Source organism: Lagenorhynchus albirostris, chromosome 11 (assembly GCF_949774975.1).
Source record: "Lagenorhynchus albirostris chromosome 11, mLagAlb1.1, whole genome shotgun sequence".
Classification (NCBI taxonomy): Eukaryota; Metazoa; Chordata; class Mammalia; order Artiodactyla; family Delphinidae; genus Lagenorhynchus; species Lagenorhynchus albirostris.
In genome coordinates, this window is record NC_083105.1 from 9211989 (window position 1) to 9233453 (window position 21465).

Here is a 21465-nt window from a genome sequence, read left to right on the forward strand (position 1 = left end):
CTGTGCCTTCCAGGATGAAGATGGAAGCCTGAGTGTCCCCAGGTAGGGGGATTCCTAATCTATGTCTTATTATGTAAGAAAAATGCTAATGAACGGTTAGGTAAAGAAGATGGGATTTCGTTGGATCAGAAAGGCTCTTGGGTCCTGTGCCCCAACTTTTGGTTCAGGAAGTCTGGGGTCTTGGCCCCTCAGCCATGATGTCCAGTCCAGAGGCCGTCAGCTTTAGGGAAGGTCCTCGGAAGTCACTCCACCCCCAGCTCCTGGAAAGCGCTCAGGGCCAGGCCTCCCAGAATAGCACTTGGGGTGAGCTCAGGATCTGGGGGCCCCTCTTCTGCTGAGCTCACCCCTCTGCCCCCTTCCCCAGCCAGTGCTGTGAAGCCAGATCCCATCACCCTCCAACGGGACTGGAAGTGAAGGTAAGTCCGTGATGGACCAGTCAACTGAGTCCTCCGTCCTCCCGCCCAGAACCCAGCCACAAGCCCAAAGCACAAACAGAGGATGCTGAGGGTGGGGCTTTGTACGAAAGGGCTGTTGAGGACAACAGGCTTTCTGTTGTTCAGCGTCACCTTGTGTGACGATCTGTGGGATAAACACCTCTCGAATTCAGCTGTAGAAAAACCCTTCAATAATTAGGCAGCTTTCATTCTGCTTGACGAGCTCTGTGTGCCAACGTGTTTCCTCTTTCTCCACAGCTCCTAGGACACTCAGCATGAATCTTCCACTAGCCTAGACTTCTGGTATAATTATGATCTCGTTTCTATCAGGCCTGAGATTCCTATCTTTTATTATCAGTTATCCATCTCGTTCTTTCTGGACTCAATATAATAGTCTAGGCAAAAACACCAAGGAAAAAGCTCAGCCCGCCCCCTCTGAAGCCAACACCCGAGATCAGGGCTGTGGGGAGCTGACGGGGCTCCCACCCCTCACCTTGGTTGCTCTCGTGTTTCAGCCAGGACCGGACGGGGTTGAATGGGATCGACTCCATCTCACACAGGAAGTTCTCCGGATCCGACGAGACAGCCGTGTTGGATAAGGGGAAGAAGCATTCACCCAGGTCCCCTACCCGCATCGGCTCAGGCGGGTCCGGCTCACCCTACAGGAAAAGGGAGGTGAAAGGGGCAGGATGGTGGAGGGGGGACAGCCTGCCACAGCTGCTTTCATGCCCTTGCTCTTCAGCCCTTTGCTTGGTCGCTCTCACTGCCTGGGATGGCCTTCTCGCCTCGGCTACCTGGCCAGCAATCATCATCTTCCAAATCCCGGGTGAAAGGGCCCCGCCTCCAGGAAGCCCTCTCTGATGTCCCAGGCAGGTAGCAGTTTCCCACTCACTCCCCTCATGACTCTGAGATCCTTGAGGGTCTTCCTTGTCTCTGTAGCCAAGTGCCTAGTTCAGACCCTGGTCAGTAAAAAAGCCAAGTCTAGGCGGGTGAAGGCACCAGAAGCCTGGCCAAGCGGCTGCAGGGCCTCCCTGTGAGCATGACCCTGGGCAGGTCCCTTCCTGTGGCTGAGTCTCCGTTCTTACAGCCATAAACGAGAGAGTAACCCCTCCTTCTGGGGCCTGGCACCCAGAAGCTGCCAGCCTTCCTTCCTGGCACTCCCTGGGCCCTAACCCTTCTCAACCCTGCAGCCCAAGGCGACCTCTGCACAGTAAGCTCCTCAAAAGCTGCCTCAATGTCCCCTCCAAGGCAGATGAGCCCCTACGAACTGTCCTTTGAGTCCTAATAAAACAGCACCCATCTAAGCCCAACGAGGCCCTAGAAACTGTGCACCCCAACATCCTGTGTGGAAAACAGTGCAGGGGTGCAGGAGGTACAGGAAGGAGCTGTAGGAGCTGTCAGCTGTCAGGGAGGGGACGGGGGGCAGGGAGGGGCTGGGAAGATCCACTCCCCCCATCCCAGCCTTCCTGGAGCTGATGGAGGACAGCCCTGGGGGGCAGTGGTGCCAAACCCAGGCTGCCCCAGGAGTCAGGGGTCAGGGGGACCGAGGCTCTCTTAGGGCAGGGCCACTGCACCCCAACCTCAGGCCAGGGGCTCCCTCTCTCATCCCTGAGCTGGGGCAAGAACGACTTGGCCTTGAGGTTACAAGCCAGGTGGCAGACCTCCCCTGCCTGAGTCTGCAGGATCAACATAGTGGCCCTTCCAGCCCTCCTGGCCTCCTCAGACTGACCGCCTCTAGGGCAGAGGTTGGGGACCAGCCCCAGGGCTGGCTTCCCTGCTCTGCCTTGCCCGGCTGTGTGACAGGACAAGCTAACTCACTTCTCAGAGCTCTCATGTCCTCACATGTGAAATGGAGCCACATTATCCCTGCCACACAGAGCTGGGGAATGGACACACTGAGTGCAAGTAACGTCTGGCGCACAGTAGGTGCTTGCGCCTGTTTCAACTCTTCAGCCTTAAGGTTCCCTTGTGAGTTTGGCCCGCCAGGGACAACTCCCATTAAATGGATCAAAAACATCCAAGCTACAGTGAGTGGCCAAGGCCACTTGGATGCTGTGATTGGAGCCCTGGCTGGCCTCGTTGCTGTGTGGCTTCAGGTAAATCACTCCGCCTCTCTGTTCCCAGCCCTCATCTGATCAACAGGAGATGAGGGCCCAGCACACAGTGGGTGCCACTTAAGTGCTGAGCCAGGAAGGAACAGTGTTCTGGCAAGCAGGCAGAGGCCAGGCTCAAGGACAGATCCGCCTACCCAGGAGCCCACTGGGCGCTCACCTTGCTGTCTCTGGGGCCAGGTGGGCAGGCTGCGGGGTCCTCCAGACTCAGGTCATCGCCAAGCAGGATGGACGAGGACCTGTCTGAGTTCAGGGAGAAGGCCTCTGTCTCGGCCAGCTGCACCTGCAGGGAGAGGCGGCAGCGTCGGGTCCCCCCTGGGGCTGGGATGGGGCAGTCCGGTCCTCCAGAAAGATGCAGGGCAGTGGTCAGAGAGGACCAGAGATCTGAGCACAGACAGCATGTCCACCTTGTGCAGGAACCCAGCCTGGGCAGGGGGTGGGAGATGACACGAGGGTGTCACAGCCAGCAGAGTGCCACGCCTGGGCTGGGCTGGAGGGCAGGTGAGCTGCCGTGAGCTGTGAACCAAAGCTGGTCTGCTTGCCCCCAGGCCAAGTGCCACTTGAGGCTGGCTGGGTCTAACTCACCCGTGGCCCTGTGCAGGCTACCCGCACGCGCAGAGGTGTTTGCAAGCCCGGAGGACCCTGGGGAATTTGAAGCCACTTCAGGTTAGGGGGGTTCCCAGGGGCTGGAACACCCCTGGGGACGAGCTCAGGGCCCCACTGGGGAGAGGGGAGAGGGCCCGCCTGAGCCTGCACAAGACAGGCCCAAGGCCACTGGACGCCCTGGGATGCCCATCCGGGAAACTCCACCTGGAGTTTGTCACAGAAAAGGCAAACTGCACCAGAGGTGACACACGGGCTTCCTGCTGGCCCCAGCAGCCCACCACCAAGGTGGGCCCTTTCTGAGCACCCACTGTGTACAGACACAGAGAGGGGCCTCGCAGCTCCTGAGGCCACGCCACAGGCCTGCACTGAGCGGACGGACAGGCCAGCCCGGGCTCGGGGAGGCAGGTCTGCCACAGCCCCCGGGCAGCGTCGGCCAAGTCGGCCCAGCCAGGCCTCCGCCCAGAGCCGCTCTCCCCTCCGGCTGGCCCCCCACCCCGAGGCCCCAGCTCCCTCCGGGGCTGCCACTACCTCCTGCTTGTCATGGTGACACTTCTCGCAGCTGGCCGGGGAGGAGTAGTGGTGGAAGATGGAGCCGGACAGGTTGTCGATGATGGTCAGCTCCCCCTCCAAGGAGTCCTTGATGATTAAAGAGACGCTGTCCAGCCACAGGTTCTCCTAGGCGGACGGGGACGGGGTGGGGACAGGCGGGATTATCGGCCGGGTCGGGACGGCGGGGCGGGTGGGCACAGCTGCCCTCCTGGTTCTCTGCCCGTGGCCTGGGCCCGACCCCTCATCACAGGGTCGCCCCTTCAGTGGAGCCGAGCAAGTGGGGCCCGAAACGACAGAGCTTTCTGCCCGAGGCCCCCGCCCAGCTGCCCTCCCAGCCCTCTGCGACCCCGCTGCCCTCTCCGGGCCCCGCCCACCTGGGCTGGCGAATAGCAGTTTCGGATCAGGTGGCCCTCGGCGTCGCCCGCGCTACCCGCCCCTCCTGGCCCGCGGCCAGGCACGTGTGCCCCCGGGGAGCCGGCAGGTGGCCGCGGGCTGGGGCCCAGGCCGTGGGCAATCTCCAGCTCCAGCTCAGCGTCCATCTCAGCGTCCTCCTGGGCCTCCTTGTTGCTGTCGTCCAGGTGCTTCATGAGCACGGCCACCACCACGTTGATGAGCACGAACTGGGCCGTGAGCACGAAGCTGACGAAGTACAGCGGCGACACGAACTGCAGGCTGCTCAGGCAGCTGCGCTCGTCATGGGTGCAGTCCCGCAGGGTGTCCTGCACCCGGCGGGGCGGGGAGGCAGTGGTGAGGCCCGGGGGCCTCCAGGCGCAGGCCTCACCTCTGTCCTCACGAGCCCCTCCCCACCCAGTCCAGGCCAGACCGCGGGCCAGGGCCGAGGAGCCTGCGCTGGGTGATGGGCAGTGAGGCCAACGCCGAGCACCTGGCACCCGGAGGAGCGGTGCCCAGAGCCCCTGGCCCTGGCCGAGGGCCCCCAGGACCTTCTGGCCCTGGGCAGAGTCCTGTCCCCTAGAATCTGAGCACTGACCCCAGAGCAGCACTTAGGGGCAGACAGAGACCCTGGCGTTATCTCCACCTCACTGTGCTTCAGGGTCCCGGGCAGGTCCCTCTGCTTCTCTGTGCCCTGCACCCCCCTCCCACTGGGCAGGCAGAGGGCCCGGGAGCCCTGGCTGTCAGGACCCGGAACCCAGCCCAACTCTCCCTCCCCAGCCCACCCACATGTACCTTCATGATCCCGTTCCAGTTGTCACCAGTGGAGACCTGGAAGAGCGTGAGGAAGGCCATGCCGAAGTTCTCGAAGGTGGCGTGCCGGCTCATGCCCTCACACGGGTTCTCGTCATTGCAGACTGGAAGAAGAGTGGGGTCAGCCCGGGCCGCCCTGCACTGCTGCCTCTCGGCCTCATCTCAGAATCCCACGACAACCTCAGAGGTGCGTGCGGACTGTACCCAGCCCACAGATGGAGAAACTGAGGCTCGAGGAGGTGCCACACAAGCTGGGACTCAAATTCCGGTGAGCCTGGCTCCTCCCTCCACCCAGGTATCAATTCCTGAGAGAGACGATGGGGTGGGTAAGGGCCAATGCCCAAGGGAGCCCCACTTTCTGGAGCCAGCCCTGTGCAGGGCTGGGCTGGATGTGGGCTGTGTTGCCCTTGGTCTGTGCCCTGGCCACTCTGCCTGCTGGGGCGGCACTGGCTCTGGATGGGCACCGGCAGGTGGAGCCGGAAGGGGCATCCCTGAGATGCCAGGCAGTTGGGGGGCCCCAAGTCGGCGGTCCACTGTACAGGCCTGGGTGTTCCTGCGGACCCAGGCTAGCGTCTCTCAAAAGCTGCTATTCACACTGGGAGGGGCACGTGGATGGCTGAGGGTCGCCCAGCCATCCCCCCAGGCCTGCTCTGGGGGCATCTCCCCAATACAAAGACCTTGACGGGACAGTCTGGTGGGGGAGTGTGTCTCAGGCCTCCCCACCCCTGCCGAGGCCCTCCACCAGACCTGTTCCACGAAGCCCCCAAGCCCAGGCCTGCTTCAGGCGTCACGCACCCAGCTTCCCGAAGAGCTCCACTCCCAGGGCAGCGTAGATGAAGAAGAGCAGCATGAAGAGGAGGCCCAGGTTGCCCACCTGTGGGGACAGCAGGTGGGACTGGGCAGGGCCTGGGGAGGTGGCGGGCGGCAGGCTCCAGGCAAAGGACCAGCCTGAGGGTCGGGGCAGCTGTAACATTTCACCAGGCTCTGTGTCCGTGTCTGCCACCCCTGCACGACCTCCTGGAGGGCAGGCCAGGTCCGGCACAGAGCACAGGACAATAATAAAACACGTGTGGAGCCTTTGCTGTGAGAGGCCCAGTTTCAAGCACTCCACGTTCATTACTGCACACAGGGATCTATGAACTCTCTTTTACTCGCATTCTTCAGGTGAAGAAACAGATGTACTGAGAGGTGAAGTACTTGCCCAGGGCCACATCGCTAATAAGTGGTAGGACTGGGATCAAGCCTAGCAGACTGGCCCCAGGGTCCATGCACACAGTCGCTACACCTGTGTGTGGTTAGTACCATCCCACAGATGAATGGAGAGAGAGAGGAAAGGAAGGTGCAGCAATAATGCCACCTCCTCCATGAAGCCTGCCTGGATTCCTCCAGGCAGACCAGGATGCAGTCTGACAGCATGAGAGTAACTGGTGTGTCCCTGTCACTGTCTCTGCCAGTCTGGGAAGTCCTTGAGAGCAGAGACATGGCTGGATTAATTCGGATCTGCTTCCTCAGGCCAGCATGGGCCCCAGCTACAGAGCGGAGTGAACATAGGAATCATGCAAGACTGGGGGCCCCGGAAGCCTCCTGCAAACGCAGCCACCCCCATCCCACAGCTCCTGTGGGAGAAAAACATCGCAGATTCCAAACCTATTTCAAATCTATCCATAGTCCAGAGACCGCCTTTAATTCGTGTTATGGATGAGATAAGGGTCAAAAACGTTCCTGCCCTAGAAATGAAGTATCTCTAAGAACCCTCAGAAGACCCGCGTGAATAGAACCCGAGGATGTCTGCGTTAATTGCTGAAAAATAAACCACGTTAATCACAGACTCTTAATGCTTCTCTGCTGCAGACAAGGGTTTCCTTCCAATCTGTGCTACAATCACACCAACAGTGTCTAATTAAATGATTCTCATTCATTAATGAAACAAGCACTCATTGAGTACCTCTGACGCCAGATGTGAGGCCCCGACTGCCGGAAGGAATCCGGCAGGGCCTGAGCCTCAGCGCAGCTTCCCACCCTGTGCGGGCCCAGGTCAGCATTTCTTCAACCTCACCTTTCCTACCAGCTCCCCCTCTTCCCTGCCCTCAGCATCTCCGAGTCTGCACGGCTACAGCAGCCTCCTCAACGGCCTCCCTCCCTCCAGCCTCTCCCTCAATCCATTCTCCTCACAGTCACCAGAGCAACCTTCTTAAAGGCAGCTCTGCTTGAGGCCTCCCTTATCCAGACCCTCCCGTGGCTCTCATTGCCCACAGGACAAAGCCCAGGCTTGCTGTCTTGACATCTAAGGCCTGTGTGATCCAGCCCTGCGGACCCCCTCCCAGCCTGATTCTCCACCCCGACTCCAACCACACAGAAAACAGACCCCGTTTGCATATTCTGTTTCCTCTGCGGGGAAGACCCTCTCTCTGTCTTTGCCTGTTAAATGCCTCCTCCCCACCCCCAATACCCAGATCATGGGTCACCTCCTCTGAGAAGCCTTCCCTGATGCCTCCTCCCTCTGAGTGCCTGAGGCAAAGCCTGGAAGGATGGGGCTGAAGTTTCATTTTCGTATCACTTTACACAGAACCCAGGAAATGTCCAGGGTCAGCTAGCAGATGCTGAGGGGTAAGCCCCTCACCCCAATACCGCATGGTTCTTGGCACACGCATCTCTTAAAGTATAATCACTGTCACGTGTCTCCTACTCGAGGCTGGGACCTCCTAGGCATCTCCACGTGCCCTATGCCAACTCAGTGCTGGCCTGGGAGCCACCCTAGCATGGCCAGGGGTCAGAACAAGGGGAAAGGGGTAGGGGAAGGGGCAAGGAGGCCAGACAGGCTGGGGGCACACTCGCCACCCCCGTTTCCATCCTTAGCAGACGCTTACCTGGCACTTCCTGTGATCCAGGCACCGTTCAGGGCTTTTTAAGCTTTAACCATTTTAAACCTCACAACACGCCTTTGAGGTCAGCGCTGATACCATCCCCCATTTCACAGGCAAGAAAACCAAGGCACGAGAGACTGAGTCACACACCCAGGCTCTCACCGGGGATGAGGCTTTGACCACAGGTCAAAAGGGCTTGAGTCTGGGCTCCAACCCACTTCCTGTCTACACCCTAACCCCCCAGCCCAGCACTCACCCCCCATCTCCCATGAGACAAATTCCTCTGAAGGGATTTCATGTTAGGAAAGACCACAGCTCTCTGAACGAAGGCCCTTGCTTTCCACCCAGACCTGCTGTAAGCCGTGTCACTTTCCCTTTGCAGCTAGGCTGCTGGGAAGCTCACACCAAACTCAAGAACGGAACTCATTAACATCCCTAGCCCAGGTTCCTGAGAGGGTTAGCTTTGCTTTCACCTGCCCTGGGCTGTTAATCTTTTATCCTCATTTTTAGCATGCTGTATCCGTGCCTTTTACTTTAAGACACTTAAAGTTCCTTAAGACTAGGTGAGTCATAATGGATAAATGAATGCATATGAGGTTCACCTCAGAGTGAGGTGAGACCACACTGAGGGGAGGGGAGCCTGGGACTGCAGAATTCCGAGGAGGACGAAAGATGCACCCTCTGTGGCCCTGACCCATCTCCCCTCCGGTCACCAATGTGGGGGGCTTTCCTAACTTCCCAGGGTTCTCACCCAGGTCAGGGTTTCATGCTGTCCCCTCCTAGAATGTCATATCTGTCACCTCTCCATCCACATCACCACCTCTCCTACCAAGCCACCTTACAAGGTCAAGCTCAAAGTGCCCTGACGCCTTCCCTGATTCCCCAGTGTGAGGGCCTCTCCCCACACCGCCCTGAGGCCTCTGTCTTCCCCTCCAGGCTGGTGACTCCTCAGGGCAGAACATGGGCGCTCAGCGGCAGCCCAGGGTCCGGTACACAGCAGGCGTGGGCAAGCGCTTGGCGAGTCAGGGAAAAAGAAGCAGAGGGGACCCCGCCCATCTCACAGCCCCTGGCTCACATTTGCTTCTCCGGAGGTGGGACTCTGCCCTGGCTCCGGGCAGCTCTGGAGAGAAGGGAAGTCAGGGCCCATGCGCCCCAGGGCCCCAGAGAGGGGCCACAGGAGCAGCTCTTACCTGGGGCAGAGCTTGCACCACGGTGTCCAGCAGGGCCCGCATCCCCGTGGCCATCTTCAGCAGCTTCAGCACTGTGGGCGACACCCAGCCCGGCCCACTCAGCCCGGGCCAGTGGGGACAGGCGTGTGCACGTATGTGCTCGTGTGTGAATGCAGGAGAGTGAGAAAGTGGAGGAGCGTGAAATCAAGGACGACAGCTCTGCGATGCTGTACTACAAGCACGTGGGTTCAGCTGAACAGGGCAGTGAGGCCACAATGACCGACGCGTGAGTGGCCCTGGGGTCTCTCCCTTTCCCTCTGGCTGGAGAGGGCCCCAGTATTACTGCTGAGTTTCTCCACCTGCCCCCTCACCACTTCAGAATCTGGGGGCAACATGCAGGGCAGGTGGAAGGGTGAGCATTGAGGCAGGAGGCTTTTGAAAGAAGTGTGAGGACAGCCTTGGGGAGAAAGGGAGGCTTCTGGGAGAAGGAAGAGGATTTCAAGGACAGCGCGTCCCAGGCAGTGCTGGAGAAATGCTGGTGAGGACCCAGTGTCTTCCCAGCTGCACTGGGTTCCTTTCAACCGAACCTGAGACTGGACCACAAGGACCAGGGTGTTATATGGAGGGGGTGTGCAGGGTGCAGTACAGAGCTGTCAGGACAAGGGTGCGTGTGTGCCCACGGGACGGTTGGTTGAGTGTGTGTCAAGTATGGGCTCCTCCTGGCTCCTGTTCCCCTGCTCAGCAGGAGGCCCGTGCTGCCCCGCAGCCCTCCCCCACGGGTCCCTCACCCCGGGCAATGCGCAGGACCCTCATGATGCGGATGATGGTGGGGTTGATGGGCAGCGCCGCGTTGATCTCGATCTCCTCCAGCGTGATGCCCATCACCGACAGCAGCACGATGGCCAGGTCCAGCTGGTTCCACCTTCGCGGCCGGGCAGAGGAGGTCAGGAGTGAGAAGCAGGGTGAGGGGCACTCGAGGTTAGATACGCCCCAGCTGGGAGGAACTTCCCAGCTCTCCACCCTCCTGCCGTGGCCCAAGGGGATCCCTAACAGCCCCTCCAGATCCCAATGGTTCCAGCTCCTTCTCTGCCCCCCACAGCCTCTGATCCCTCAAGCAAGAGGCTGACCAGGCTAAATGAACATCTCTGGCCTCTGCGGGGAAAGAGGAATGGGCTCTGACTCCTAGGTCTGAATCTTGAGCCAGATGCTCCCCCTGTGTGGCCTTGGGCTAGTCCATCAACCTCTCTGAGCCCAATGTGTTCCCTCTGAAAAGGACTAGCATGAGATATGGCCTGCTCTGCCTGTGGGGTATGGAAGACCCACAAGAGATGAGCTGAGGAGGGCTTGGCAGAATGCCCTGCACCCATCAGGGCTGTAGGCAGCACACACCTGGGGTCCCTGGCCATCAGTGGCCAGACACTTATTGGTTCCCCTCCTCCAGCTGCTCCAGGCTTCCCCAGAGGTCAGGACTGCTTCCCCATCCTGCAGCCCACTCTCTGCTGCCCCAGCCCAGCTGCTCACCGGTCCTTGAAGAAGCGCCTCAGACCAAATGCCACCAGCTTCAGCACAGCCTCCAGCACAAAGACAGTGGTGAACATGTAGTTGCAGTACTTGAGGGCTGTCTCCAGAGACTGCAGGGGCAGCAAAGAGAAGCATGATCCAGGCCCCATGACCTGTCCCCCACCTTATTCCAGCCAGAAAATCTCTGCCTTTTAAGGGGAAAATTTACTCCATTCACATTTAATGCAATGATTTACATATCTACTTTCATGCTTTCCACCTTACTTAATGTGTACGATTTACTTTACATTGCTGTTTTCTTTTCCTTATTTCTGCTGGCTTGGTCCAATTGCCACTCTATGGAGGCAGTATGGGGTAATGGTTAAGGGTTGTGGTTAAGAACCAGACTGCCTAGATTTGAATCCAGACTCAGCACTTACTCCTTATTCACTGTGTAACCTTGGCAAGTCACTTGACCTCTCTGGGACTTAGTTTTCTGATCTATGAATTGGGGATGATAATAGCACCCCCCTCAGAAAGTTGCTATAAAAATTAAATGAGGTAATAGCCCAACACCGGACAGAATAAATACTTGGTAAATGTGAACTATTACTATTCTATTTCTTCATGTTAATTTAGAAGTTCTACAATTACTGTTCCATTCCACCAGTGGTTGCCTTCCTTTTCCCTGCACTTATAATATTCCTCTCCTACCATTTAAAATAAGATACTAATTCTTCATCTGAAGGCTCTGCTCTCCCCTCCTTCCCCCACTCCAGTAAGTCTTTAAGAAGACTTGCCCCTACGTACCCCTCACGTGTCCCTCACGCACACCGCCTGCAACTAGCTGGGAACTGGTCACCTCTCCTACCGCAGTGTTTGCCCCCAGCGGTCCTGCCCCTCCCCCAGGCTCCACATGCCCCGTAGTGGTGGAGCCAGCTGGCAGGCCCTGAATGCAAATCAAAGCTCCAGTCCTGCCTCCACCGCTCACTGGCTGAGTAACTTGAGCACATTTTATCTCTCTGAGCCTCGGTTTCCTCATCTACAAAAGCCTCCCCCAGGCACACCTTAGGATTGTTGTGAGGATTAGAGAGTTAATATCTGCAGTGTGTCCTGCAGAGTCACACTGAACATACCACAGCTACCGTCACCCATGTTCAAGGCTGGGTCCAAATGCCATCCCTCCTGCCCTCACCCCCGCCCCACCCCGCTCACCAGGACCGAGTGACCTCTCCCTCTCACTCCTCTGTCCTACCAGGCCCTGCGCCTCCTGAGCACAGGACCCCCGGTGGGGACGGTTCAGCCCCTGGGGTGGGGCCTTGCTGAGGACCCAGCCCCACCACGTGGCCTCGGGCCAGAGGCCGGGCTCACCGTGGGCTGGTTGTAGTGCTCCAGGGACATGGTGACCACGTTGAGGCAGATGATGCAGGTGATGAAGATGTCCAGGTAGTGGCTGGTGCACATGGAGTGGATGAGCAGCCGTGTGGGACAGTAGGTGGCATAGTAGGGCAGCCGCTGGGCCTCTGCAGGGGGTGTGGGGCGGCAGGGGGAGAGCGGCACAGACCACAGAGGGTTGGGGCCACGGTGGAGGCAGAGCACACGGAGCGCGAGGTGGAGGGGCAGGAGGAAGCCAGGGGGAGAGGTGCCAGTCTGCCCCAGGCCCTGGGAATCAGAGTCAGGTCTCTTCCCCCAAGCCAGGGCGCCTTGAGGGAAAGGGGTAGGACGTGAGGGAAGGTGGCAGAGAGGGCGCTGATTCTCCCCATCGTGCCCACGTGGGGGGTCCGGTCTGCTGGGGGCGGGGCATCAAGGCTCTGCCCTTGCCCTCTTCCTGGACTGAGCTGCCAGGGTCTCGTGCAGGTGGGCAGTGGGGTCACCATCAGACTCTGGGCGGACACCGAGAGGAGTCAGGTCACCTGGACAGGTGGATGCTGGGGGAAGGGCAAGGCCAGGGGCCTGGGGGCCATATTCTCTGTTCCCTTCTGGCTGCAAAGGCCCAGTGGCCGGGGTCACGCCCTGGCCTTGGCCCCTGAGCCCCGCCCCCCGCGTCACCCACTCACTCCGGCGTTTCTTCTCCAGGCGCCGCAGCCGCTTCTCCTCGCGCCGCCGCGCCTCCTCGGCCTCCTGGTGCTGCCGGCACTTGTGGAAGTTCTCCACCACGACGCCCACGAACATGTTGAGCACGAAGAAGCTGACGATGAGCAGGAAGGAGATGAAGTAGAGCAGCATCCAGGGGTTGTGGTTGGGCACCGGCTGCGGGGACCAGATGGGGCTGAGGGAGGCTGCTCGGGCACCGGGGGGCCCACCGTGCAGGGCGCGCCCCACCTCGCCGAGCCTCCGTGCGGTGGGGGCACCGGCAGCAGCCTCCTGGGCAGCTGGGAGATTTGAAGGAGGCAGAGGTAGGAAGTGCCCACCCTGCTTGGCACAAGTATGGTGCTCAGCAAAGAGAGCCCTCCCCTTCCCCGCCATCTGTCTTCTTCCTCTCACCCACCATCCATCCGTCCCCCATCCACTTATTCATCCGTCCACTCATCATCCGTCCATTTACCCACCCACCCACCTCTCCATCCATACACTCATTCCTCCATCTACCCATCCATCCACTCACCATCCGTCCATTTATCCAACCATTCACCCATTTATTCATCCATCTAGAAACAAGGCAGGAAGCAAAGCAGCCAGCAGAGGAGAGAGCGCAACCCTGATGGAGTCTGTGTGTGTGTGCGCGCGCGCGCGCGTGTGTGTGTGTGCGCGTGTGTGTGTGTGTTGGTAGGGGTGGCAGGCAGGAGGGTACAGACTAAAAAGTGGAGGAGGATGTCTCCACGTGCTCTATTCCCCCCACATCCCCAAGTCCCACCTCTACCTCCAGCTCTAGCGTCTACGGGGTGAGGCCCGAGAGGCCAAGAGCCCGAGCCTGCTTACAGTCCTAGGCGCTGCCCCCAGCCCCGATTCCTTCACTGAATGGGCCCTGTCGTGACCAAGACAATCTCCCTGCTCCTTCTCCCGTGGCCCCCACAGCCATGACACTGCCAACCCTGGTCAGCCGCGTGTCTTGCCTAAAGTCCCAGCCTAGCCCCAGAGGGGATCCCCACTCTCAGGGGGATCTTGGGAGCGAGGGCTCAGGCCTCCTCTCGGGCCCAGCCTCCTCCCTGACCCCTTCCACCTCCCACTCCTAAATCCATCCTCACCCAGCAGCCCCGCGAAGCTCCCGCAAGCTCACCTCGCTCTAACCCCTTCACTGATACCCACTGCGCTCAGCTACGCTCCACCCCCGGAGGCGTGCACAGGTCTTCCTGACCTTCCCACCCTGCTTCCCCGCGCCAGCCGCCTCCTCCCACACCCTCAGTTCTCCACACACGGGCTCTGCAGCCCTCCTAGCGGGGCCAGCTCGCAGCGCTCGCCCTGCACAGAGCGAGGCAGACAGAGCAGTGACTTACACCAGCCAGGGAGCGGCCCTCGTGGGGCAGGGTGCAGGCCAGGACGAGGAGGGGCGGGCTGTGGCTGACAGTGGGAAACCCCAGCTTCAGACCCCGGGGCCCCAAAGACACCGTGTCCCTCCCCGACTGCCCGGGCCGGACCTGGCCCAGCCACGCCCACCTGCTGGTCCACAGCAACAGCGTCCAGTCCATTGTACATGATGTTCACCCAGCCGTCCTTGGAGGCCAGCACAAAGAGGGACATCAGGGCCTGGAACCCGGGAGGAAAGGGTACAGGGGCAATGGGCGCAGGCAGTTCGGGCTGCGTCTGCCCCCTCCACAGCTCTGGGAGGCAGAGGGACAAGACCTTCCCCAAGTCCAGGGCAGAGCTGTGTCCTCAACCAACAAACCTTCTCTGAGGGTGCCCTGCGGGCCTGCCATAAGCCCTGCAGGCACTGCAAGAGAGTGAGACTGGGCCGGGAGTCCTGGGCTCCAGTCTCCGCTCTGAAATTAACTGCACAGGAAAATTCACGAGGCCTTTTCCTCTCACCCACGGAACGGCGCTAACACTTCAGTGACTGCCTGCCATGCTGGCTGGGAGGGTCAGCGGAGACTTTAAACTGGAAGGTTCCTGACAAACATGCGGGACCCTGCCACCATCACGCCAAGCTTGCCTCTGGCACCTGAAAACAGGAGCTCGTGAGAGAAATCAGGACCAGCCCAAGCTCTGCCACTCACTGGCTGTGTGACTTAATGTCTCTGGGCCCCGGCTTCTTTGCCTGTAAATGGCAATAATTGCTCCAACTAACAGATTTTAGAAACAGAGGTGATGCCCAGGAGACAGCCAGCCAAGGCTCCTACACAGACGGCAGGCCGAAGCATCCTCAGGATAGGTCTCCTGCCCTGAACTGGCCCCTCCTTCAGGCCCACCCAGGGCACAGACCCATCCTCTTCCCTTCCAGGCAGGAATGGTGCTGAGGGCTGCCCGGAAAGGGCTCAGGCCCAGGAGGAGGGCAGGGCAGGGAACAAAGAGGGAGCCCTCCCTGCCAGAGAGGCACACGGAGCCCTCACACACCAAGGGGCAAATGTCCCCGTGAGCCCCTGGATAACAGAGGCCTGAAGTACAGACAGCCTGGGACCTTGGAATCACAGACCAGCTGTCACTGATCCCGATTTACAGATGAGGGCACTGAAGCACAGAGAGGGTCAATACTGGCCTGAGGACACACAGCTGATAAATGGCCCCACAAGGAATCCAAGGTATCAGGCCATGCCGTAACCTCCCACGTGGCTTTGCAGGCTGAGAACACCCTACTCAGGGGTCCCCGGGCATCAGCCTGGCATCAAGCATGCCCAGAACGGGAAAGAGCTGGGGATGCTCCGTAGCGGCCGGGCCTGGGCCTGGCGCTGAGGTCAGGGAGTCAGGAGCACCATCATAAAGGGCCCCCAGTGGCTTTCCCTCAGCTCCTGGAACATCTCTTTTAAAACATCGTCTCGGGACTTCCCTGGCAGTCCAGTGGTTAAGACTCCACGTTTCCAATTCAGGGGGCGCGTGTTCGATCCTTGGTCGGGGAACTAAGATCCCACGTACTGTGTGGTGCGGCCAAATGAATAATTAAAACTTAGAACAAAATAAAAATCTTTTAAATTAAAAAAATAAAACATTGTCTTACCAACCACTGAGTTGTTAAGAACTTGAACATGTACTACTTCTGGAGAATCTGGAGGGGTGGGGTAACTGGGACCCAGTTCCTGACCCCGTTTCCCGGCCACTCACTGCCCCTCGGAGGCCCCACAGCTCCTTTCCCAGGGGGCCCGGGGGGTGGAATCCCTGGGGATGAGCGCTTCCGTGGATACAGTTGGACGGTCCTCAGCAGAGAGGCCCGGGCCCTGGGCCACCCAGAGTTGGATCCTTGCTCCCTTCCTGTGTGAACTGGGGAAGGCACTCCCAGGCTGGTCATACCCAGTCACCTAGGTGGGCCCTCAAGAAACAGGAGCAGTTTGGGGGTAGGGGGAGCTCTTTGGAGGCAGTCAGCTGGGGGCTCTCATCTGGGACACGACTCAGATGGCCAAGCCTGGAAGGCCCCCAGGAGAGGGGACCAAGGGCAAAGCAGGAACTGAGCAGGGGCCTGCCTGCCAGCTGGAGCAGGGACCAGAGGAGATGGGTGATGGGAGAAGAAACCCACCCTGGGCCAGAAGCTTGATACACTTTAGTCTCTGCCACAGCCTGTATGGTGGCCTGTAACATTCCCATTTTACCAACAGGGAAACTGAGGCTCAGAGAGGCCACACCTATAGTAAGTGGCAGAGCCAGGATTCACACCTGGTCTGGCTGACTCCAAAAATGCCTGTCTGGGCACCCCCCCGGGCAGGGGGTGGGGGCCAGGAACCAATGTCCACTAAAGCACTTCCTAAATGCCAGGCACCTGCTGGACACTCTGTATTCACGGTCCCTCAGCCTCACGCTACCTGCGAAGTGACTTCTACCCCTACCCATTCTGCAGAAAAGGAAATCAAAGCTCGCAAAGCAGAAGCCCTGGCAGGGGGGGACTGGAGCCTGGTCTGTAATCCCAGGGCTGTCGGCACCAAAGAGCTGTCACCCCAGCCACCGGGGATGGGTCCGGTCAAGAGCAGAAGGGGGCACTCACCTGGCCCAGATTGTCGAAGTTGTACTTGTGGTGGACCCAGCGGTAGTTGGCGGCCACGCAGTCGGAGCGGTTGGTGATGTTGCGGGTGTCTATGCCCAGACAGTGGTAGAACTTGCCCTTGAAGAGCTGGGGGCAGGGACATGGGTCACAGGGTTAGTGACCATCTTGCCAGTGCTCCCAGGGGGTGGGGGGGGGAGTGCAAATCAGAAGAGGGCCCCGCCCCTTGGGGTCACTTCCTCCTTGTACGGCCTGAGCCAACCACTCCATCCCACCGTCTCTCCAAGTCCCCCAGCAGGAAGCGGGGCTGCTCGCATCCCATCTCACGAGTGAGGAAACTGAGGCCCGGTGGTGTCAGGAGATTTTCCCAAAGTCATTTGAGGTTTAAGAAGGGGCAGAGCCAAGCTTCACACCCTGGTCTGTCTGATTCTTAGCTCTTCCACAGACCCCAGAGATCAGACACCAGTACCCACACTGGGGATTTGGGCAGTGACTCCATGCGAGAAAGTTGCCTGGACATCCCCGAGAGACAGAGAGACGTAAAGGGACCCTCTCTAGGGACCCAAGCCCTCTCCATGTCAACTGCCTGGAAGGGACAAGGCCACTGTCCACACAGGGTCCACACCAAGCCCGTTCTGCCCAGGAGGCCACGCTGTGAATCTCTCAGCAACCCCTGTGCACGGGGTTCCTCCAAACCTACAGCCCCAAACACAGGACCAGGTGGGGAGCCTGGGGGCCTCAGCACAGGGTTCAGACCCTCAAGAGATAGGGTCTCAGCAGCAGCTCAGACCGCAGAAGGCCCAGGTCACTCTGCCACCCCCCAGCACACACTCTGTTATCTGCCCCACTACTCGCTGTCCCCCCCGAGGCCTCATTCTACACCCGGGCTGGGCCCCAACCCCAAATCTGAGTCAGCTCAAGGCCGTGCCTGGGTCAGAGACCCTCCATGACCCCTACCCCAGAGGAGCCAAGCCCCAGCTCCTTAGCTGCCGTTCCAGGTCTCTCCCCACTCGGCCCGGCTCATCTCTCCATGCCAGCCGTAGCCCCGGGGCTCTCTCTCCACACGTGCCCTGCTTGGTCCCACCTCCCCACACGTTGCCCATCTGCCCCTGACACACCTTCCCCCCCGCCGTGACCTGCCCAAACCTCCTGTCTTTCAAGGCCCAGTGCCAAGGCCACCTCCTTCAGGCGTTTTCCCCACTGTCCCCAGCCCACCCCTGGGCTGCCATTTACCCAGCCTGCCTTGCAGTCAGCCATTTGGGCCGTGTCTGTCTCCCTCCCTGGAATGGGAGCTAACTGCTGGCAGGGACCATGGCTGCTCCACCAGGGCCACCTGGCACAAGGTCTGGAGAGCTGGGCAGGAGTGTGGAGCCTCTTCCCCGACTGCAGAGCCCACCCCATGCCCTGCCCAGCCCGGGTGCCCCTCACCTGCACCCCCAGGATGCCGAAGATGATGAAGAAGGCACAGCAGATGAGGACGATGTTGCCGATGGGCTTGAGGGAAGAGATGAGCGTCTCCACCACCAGCTTCAGGCCAGGCGCCCGGCTGATGACACTGCAGGCAAGAAGGGGTCGAGGGTACCGTCAGCCGTCAGCCAGGCCTGAAGACAACCCCTGCTAGGCCCAGAATCACCAGAGCAGAGGCTCCCAGGCTCCAGATCTACATGAACAGCAAGGCACTGTGCTTTCACCCCAACCCCTTGGGATCCACACCACACCCTCCTCTAGATATTAACGCCCAGAGATGGCAGTGAGCCACGAAGGACACACAGGGAGTGGGTAGCAGCCCTGGGGGCCACCTTCAGCCCCGCCTTCCAGCACCTGCTCCAGGCTCCTCCCCCAGGAGCGGGGCCCACAGGTGTGACCCTGGCCCTGCTCAGCTGGTGCTGGGCACAGGCTATGGAGGACTGAGTGGGTGTGGGTGGCCAGACTGAGGGGTTCACTTAGACCCTGGGGGCTTCCCTGGACAGTGCAGGGTTCCCCCATCCTCGGGTGCGAGGGTCCTCACCGCAGGGGTCGTAGGGTGCGCAGCAACCTCAGGACCCGGAGGACCCCCAGGATCTTGGCTCCCCCGGCCGAGGCCAGGGACACCACAATGTCGATGATTGACACAAAGACAAGGAAGCCATCCAGCACATTCCAGCTGCTGCGCAGGTACGCCTGCTCACCGAAGTACAGGCCCAGAGAGACCACCTGGGGGAGGGGCGATGGGCGGGGTCAGCCAGACTCCTCGGGAGGGTGGAGCGAGATCAGACGGGCGAGGGGCAGAGCCAGGTAGGCGTGGGAGAGCCAGGAGCAGTGGGCTGGAGCGGACACGTGCCCTGCCGCCCCCTCTGAAGGCGGGCTATAGGTCTCCCTCTACCCAGGGAGCTACTCCCTGAAGCGCCCCATTCCCTTCTCCCTGCACATCTGGTTAACCCAATTTGAAGCCATGTGCTCTGGCAAACATCCTAGATAGAACCCTACCGCTGTGCCCTGCACCTCCAGCAGGTTACCTTCACGACACTGGAAATGGGCTGTGAGCTCCTGGGCAGCGGGCACGAAGCTGACCGCATCCCGCCTTCCCCAGTCCTAGGAGCCCAACCCAGTGGCTGGGACCAAGTGGGGGTGAGCCTCCAAGGCCACCTGTGGAATGCTGTTGAGGGGCAGGTGAGTGACAAGCGGAGCGGGGCTGGGCCAGGGGGAGGAGAGGTCCCAGGTGAAGCCAGGTACCTTCAGTGTCATCTCGCCCACAAAGATGGCTGTGAAGATGTAGTTGGACACAGTGAGGAAGATGCGTTCCTGAAAGAACCAGGAGATGCCATGGATCCAGGGTCTCCCGGGATTGGTCTGCCTTCAGCCGAGGGGCACCCAGGAGACGCCGCCACTTCACAGTCCAAGGAGGCGGCCCCTCTCCAGAGGCAAGCTCCCGGCCACATCCCCCTCCATGGCATCCCCCTCCATGGCATCCCCCTCCATGGCTCTCCATGGAGAGCATCGCTGGGCTCTCCAACCCTCCCAGCCCAGCATGCTGTCCCTCAGCAGGCCCTGGGGACCTGTCCCTCTGCCGCGCTCCTTCCACCGCCCGAAAGCCCCAGCCACTCACGGTGCTGCCGGCCTCAATCTGGGGCCGCTCCAGGGCGATGGTGATGCAGTTGAGGAAGATGAAGGCCAGGACGACATAGTCGAAGAGCTTGTGGGCGATGATGGTCTGACACAGGACGCGGAACCTGGGCAGGGTGGGCAGGGGGCCACGTGAGTGTCAGTTTGCCCCTTACCCTGGCCAGGAGGAAGGCCCCAGGAACACATGAGAACCAGGGTGGCCTGGAGGAAGCTGACCCTTCTTTTCTCTGGCCGCACAACAGGGGGCGGCTTTAGGTCTCTGCTCAGGATGCCCACCTGAAGCCACCTCTGCTGACCACACTGCAAGCTCCTGGCACCCGCCTAGCCCTGGCAAAGTTTTCCAAACACTGGCCCGAATCTCTAAGCCTTGTCCTCCGGCTGCATGGACACATTGTCTGATAGCCTCAGCTTCTGCCCCCAGGCCTTCCCTCGGGCTGCTCCCTCCACCTGGACCAGCCTCCCCCTCCTTACCACCCCTTCTTCATCTACAGAACGCTGTCTGCCTCCAAAGCCCAGCACAAAGGCCTCCTCCCCCAGGAAGCCTTCGGATGCCCCCCTCCAGATGGAAGCACCCCAGGTTACCGGAAGATTTATCCAACCTGGTGCCCAGCACAGGATGGCCTAGACTAGAGGAGATGCCCAGGAAAGCCCCCACACGAACCCCTTCCTCCCCAGCAGACCCCCCACTACAGGGCCGGAAGGCCCGCCCACTACCTCCCCACCGCGCCCTGCCAATGGCCCTGCTTGGCTTGCCAGAAATCTCTCCCTCCCAAACCTGTCAACCCCCTACTCTAACGCCACCCTGAGCCTGGCCCTGCCCACCTGTTCTCGGGGGAGAAGAGGTAGACAGACCAGTCCTCGCGGACTTCGCACCAGTCAGGCTTGTAGACGTCAATCATCTTGCGGACGCGGAAGCACAGAGTCTGGCAAGGGGAGGACGGGGTGCTGGCGGGTCAGCGCTGCCCAGAGCCGCTCATATCCACCCACCCTGACCATCCAGCAAAGTGGGGCCGCTGGATGACCTCCGAACTCTCCCAGCAAGACCAGAACCCCCACCCCACCCAGGGCGGTCAGGGACGGCTTCTCTCCCAGGGGCGGGCCCAGCTCAGAGGTGTTCCGGCCCCGCCCCCTTTTCACCCACCTGAAGCCCTCTCCCCATGGCCAGGGTCCCCCTTAGGCGGGACCCCTGTCGGTCCCTCCCACTCCAGCGCCACCTCTCGACCACTCCCCGTTGCGTCCCAGCTGACCTCCTCGTGGTACCCTCCGTGGCCCCCAGAGCCTCGCGCACTCACGTAGTCCATCTCCTCTTCGTCCTCCCCGGGATCCCGGCGGTCGTCCATCTTGGTGAAGACATCCTTGGCGATGCTGGGCATCCTGCCATTGCAGTCCTCGTGCCCGGGGACCGGGCCTGCCGCCCTCCAGGCAGTCCGTGGGTGGGTGCCCACGGCGGGCACCAGCTCGGCCAGGTCCACCGAATCTCTGGTGTCGAGGGACAGCGTCCGGCGGTGGTGGCAGTGACGGTGCGCCAGGTGGGGACCATGCTGCGCTTGGTGGGCGTGCGGGGTGTGCGGGGCGTGCAGGGCGTGCGGGGGCGCAGCCCGCAGCGGCCCCTCCTCCCGGGCACCTTCGCAGGCCCGGGCGCCGCTGCTGCGCTCTGCCGCCGAGAGCAGGGACTCGTGCTCCGCCGATGGGGGCTTGTGCTTGAGGCTGTTCCAGCTGGAGCGACGGCTGGCCCAGGCCCCACTGCGGCCCCACGGCCCGTGATAGGAGCTCCGAGAGCTGGACTGGGAGGAAGCCCGGGGCTCCGGTCAGCGCCACCACACACACCCACGGTTGTGACTGAAGGGAGCCTGCACACCTGCTGAGGCC

At 60.6% G+C, this 21465-nt stretch overlaps 1 protein-coding gene across 1 annotated transcript in view; it reads right to left on the reverse strand.

The window, feature by feature from the left end:
• CACNA1I (calcium voltage-gated channel subunit alpha1 I) overlaps nucleotides 1-21465 on the reverse strand; it is a 103187-nt gene that overhangs the window by 2736 nt on the left and 78986 nt on the right. The window contains exons 16-34 of the mRNA XM_060167156.1: nucleotides 20889-21380; nucleotides 20419-20519; nucleotides 19580-19703; nucleotides 19207-19275; nucleotides 18503-18687; nucleotides 17923-18049; nucleotides 16498-16623; nucleotides 14031-14120; nucleotides 12494-12686; nucleotides 11808-11959; nucleotides 10458-10567; nucleotides 9725-9858; nucleotides 8958-9028; nucleotides 5699-5777; nucleotides 4886-5007; nucleotides 4075-4419; nucleotides 3680-3826; nucleotides 2706-2828; nucleotides 928-1093 (exon numbers count right to left, since the gene is read on the reverse strand). Of these exons, the coding sequence (XP_060023139.1) occupies nucleotides 928-1093; nucleotides 2706-2828; nucleotides 3680-3826; nucleotides 4075-4419; nucleotides 4886-5007; nucleotides 5699-5777; nucleotides 8958-9028; nucleotides 9725-9858; nucleotides 10458-10567; nucleotides 11808-11959; nucleotides 12494-12686; nucleotides 14031-14120; nucleotides 16498-16623; nucleotides 17923-18049; nucleotides 18503-18687; nucleotides 19207-19275; nucleotides 19580-19703; nucleotides 20419-20519; nucleotides 20889-21380 (2956 nt within the window). The remainder of the gene's footprint in view (nucleotides 1-927; nucleotides 1094-2705; nucleotides 2829-3679; nucleotides 3827-4074; nucleotides 4420-4885; nucleotides 5008-5698; nucleotides 5778-8957; nucleotides 9029-9724; nucleotides 9859-10457; nucleotides 10568-11807; nucleotides 11960-12493; nucleotides 12687-14030; nucleotides 14121-16497; nucleotides 16624-17922; nucleotides 18050-18502; nucleotides 18688-19206; nucleotides 19276-19579; nucleotides 19704-20418; nucleotides 20520-20888; nucleotides 21381-21465) is intronic.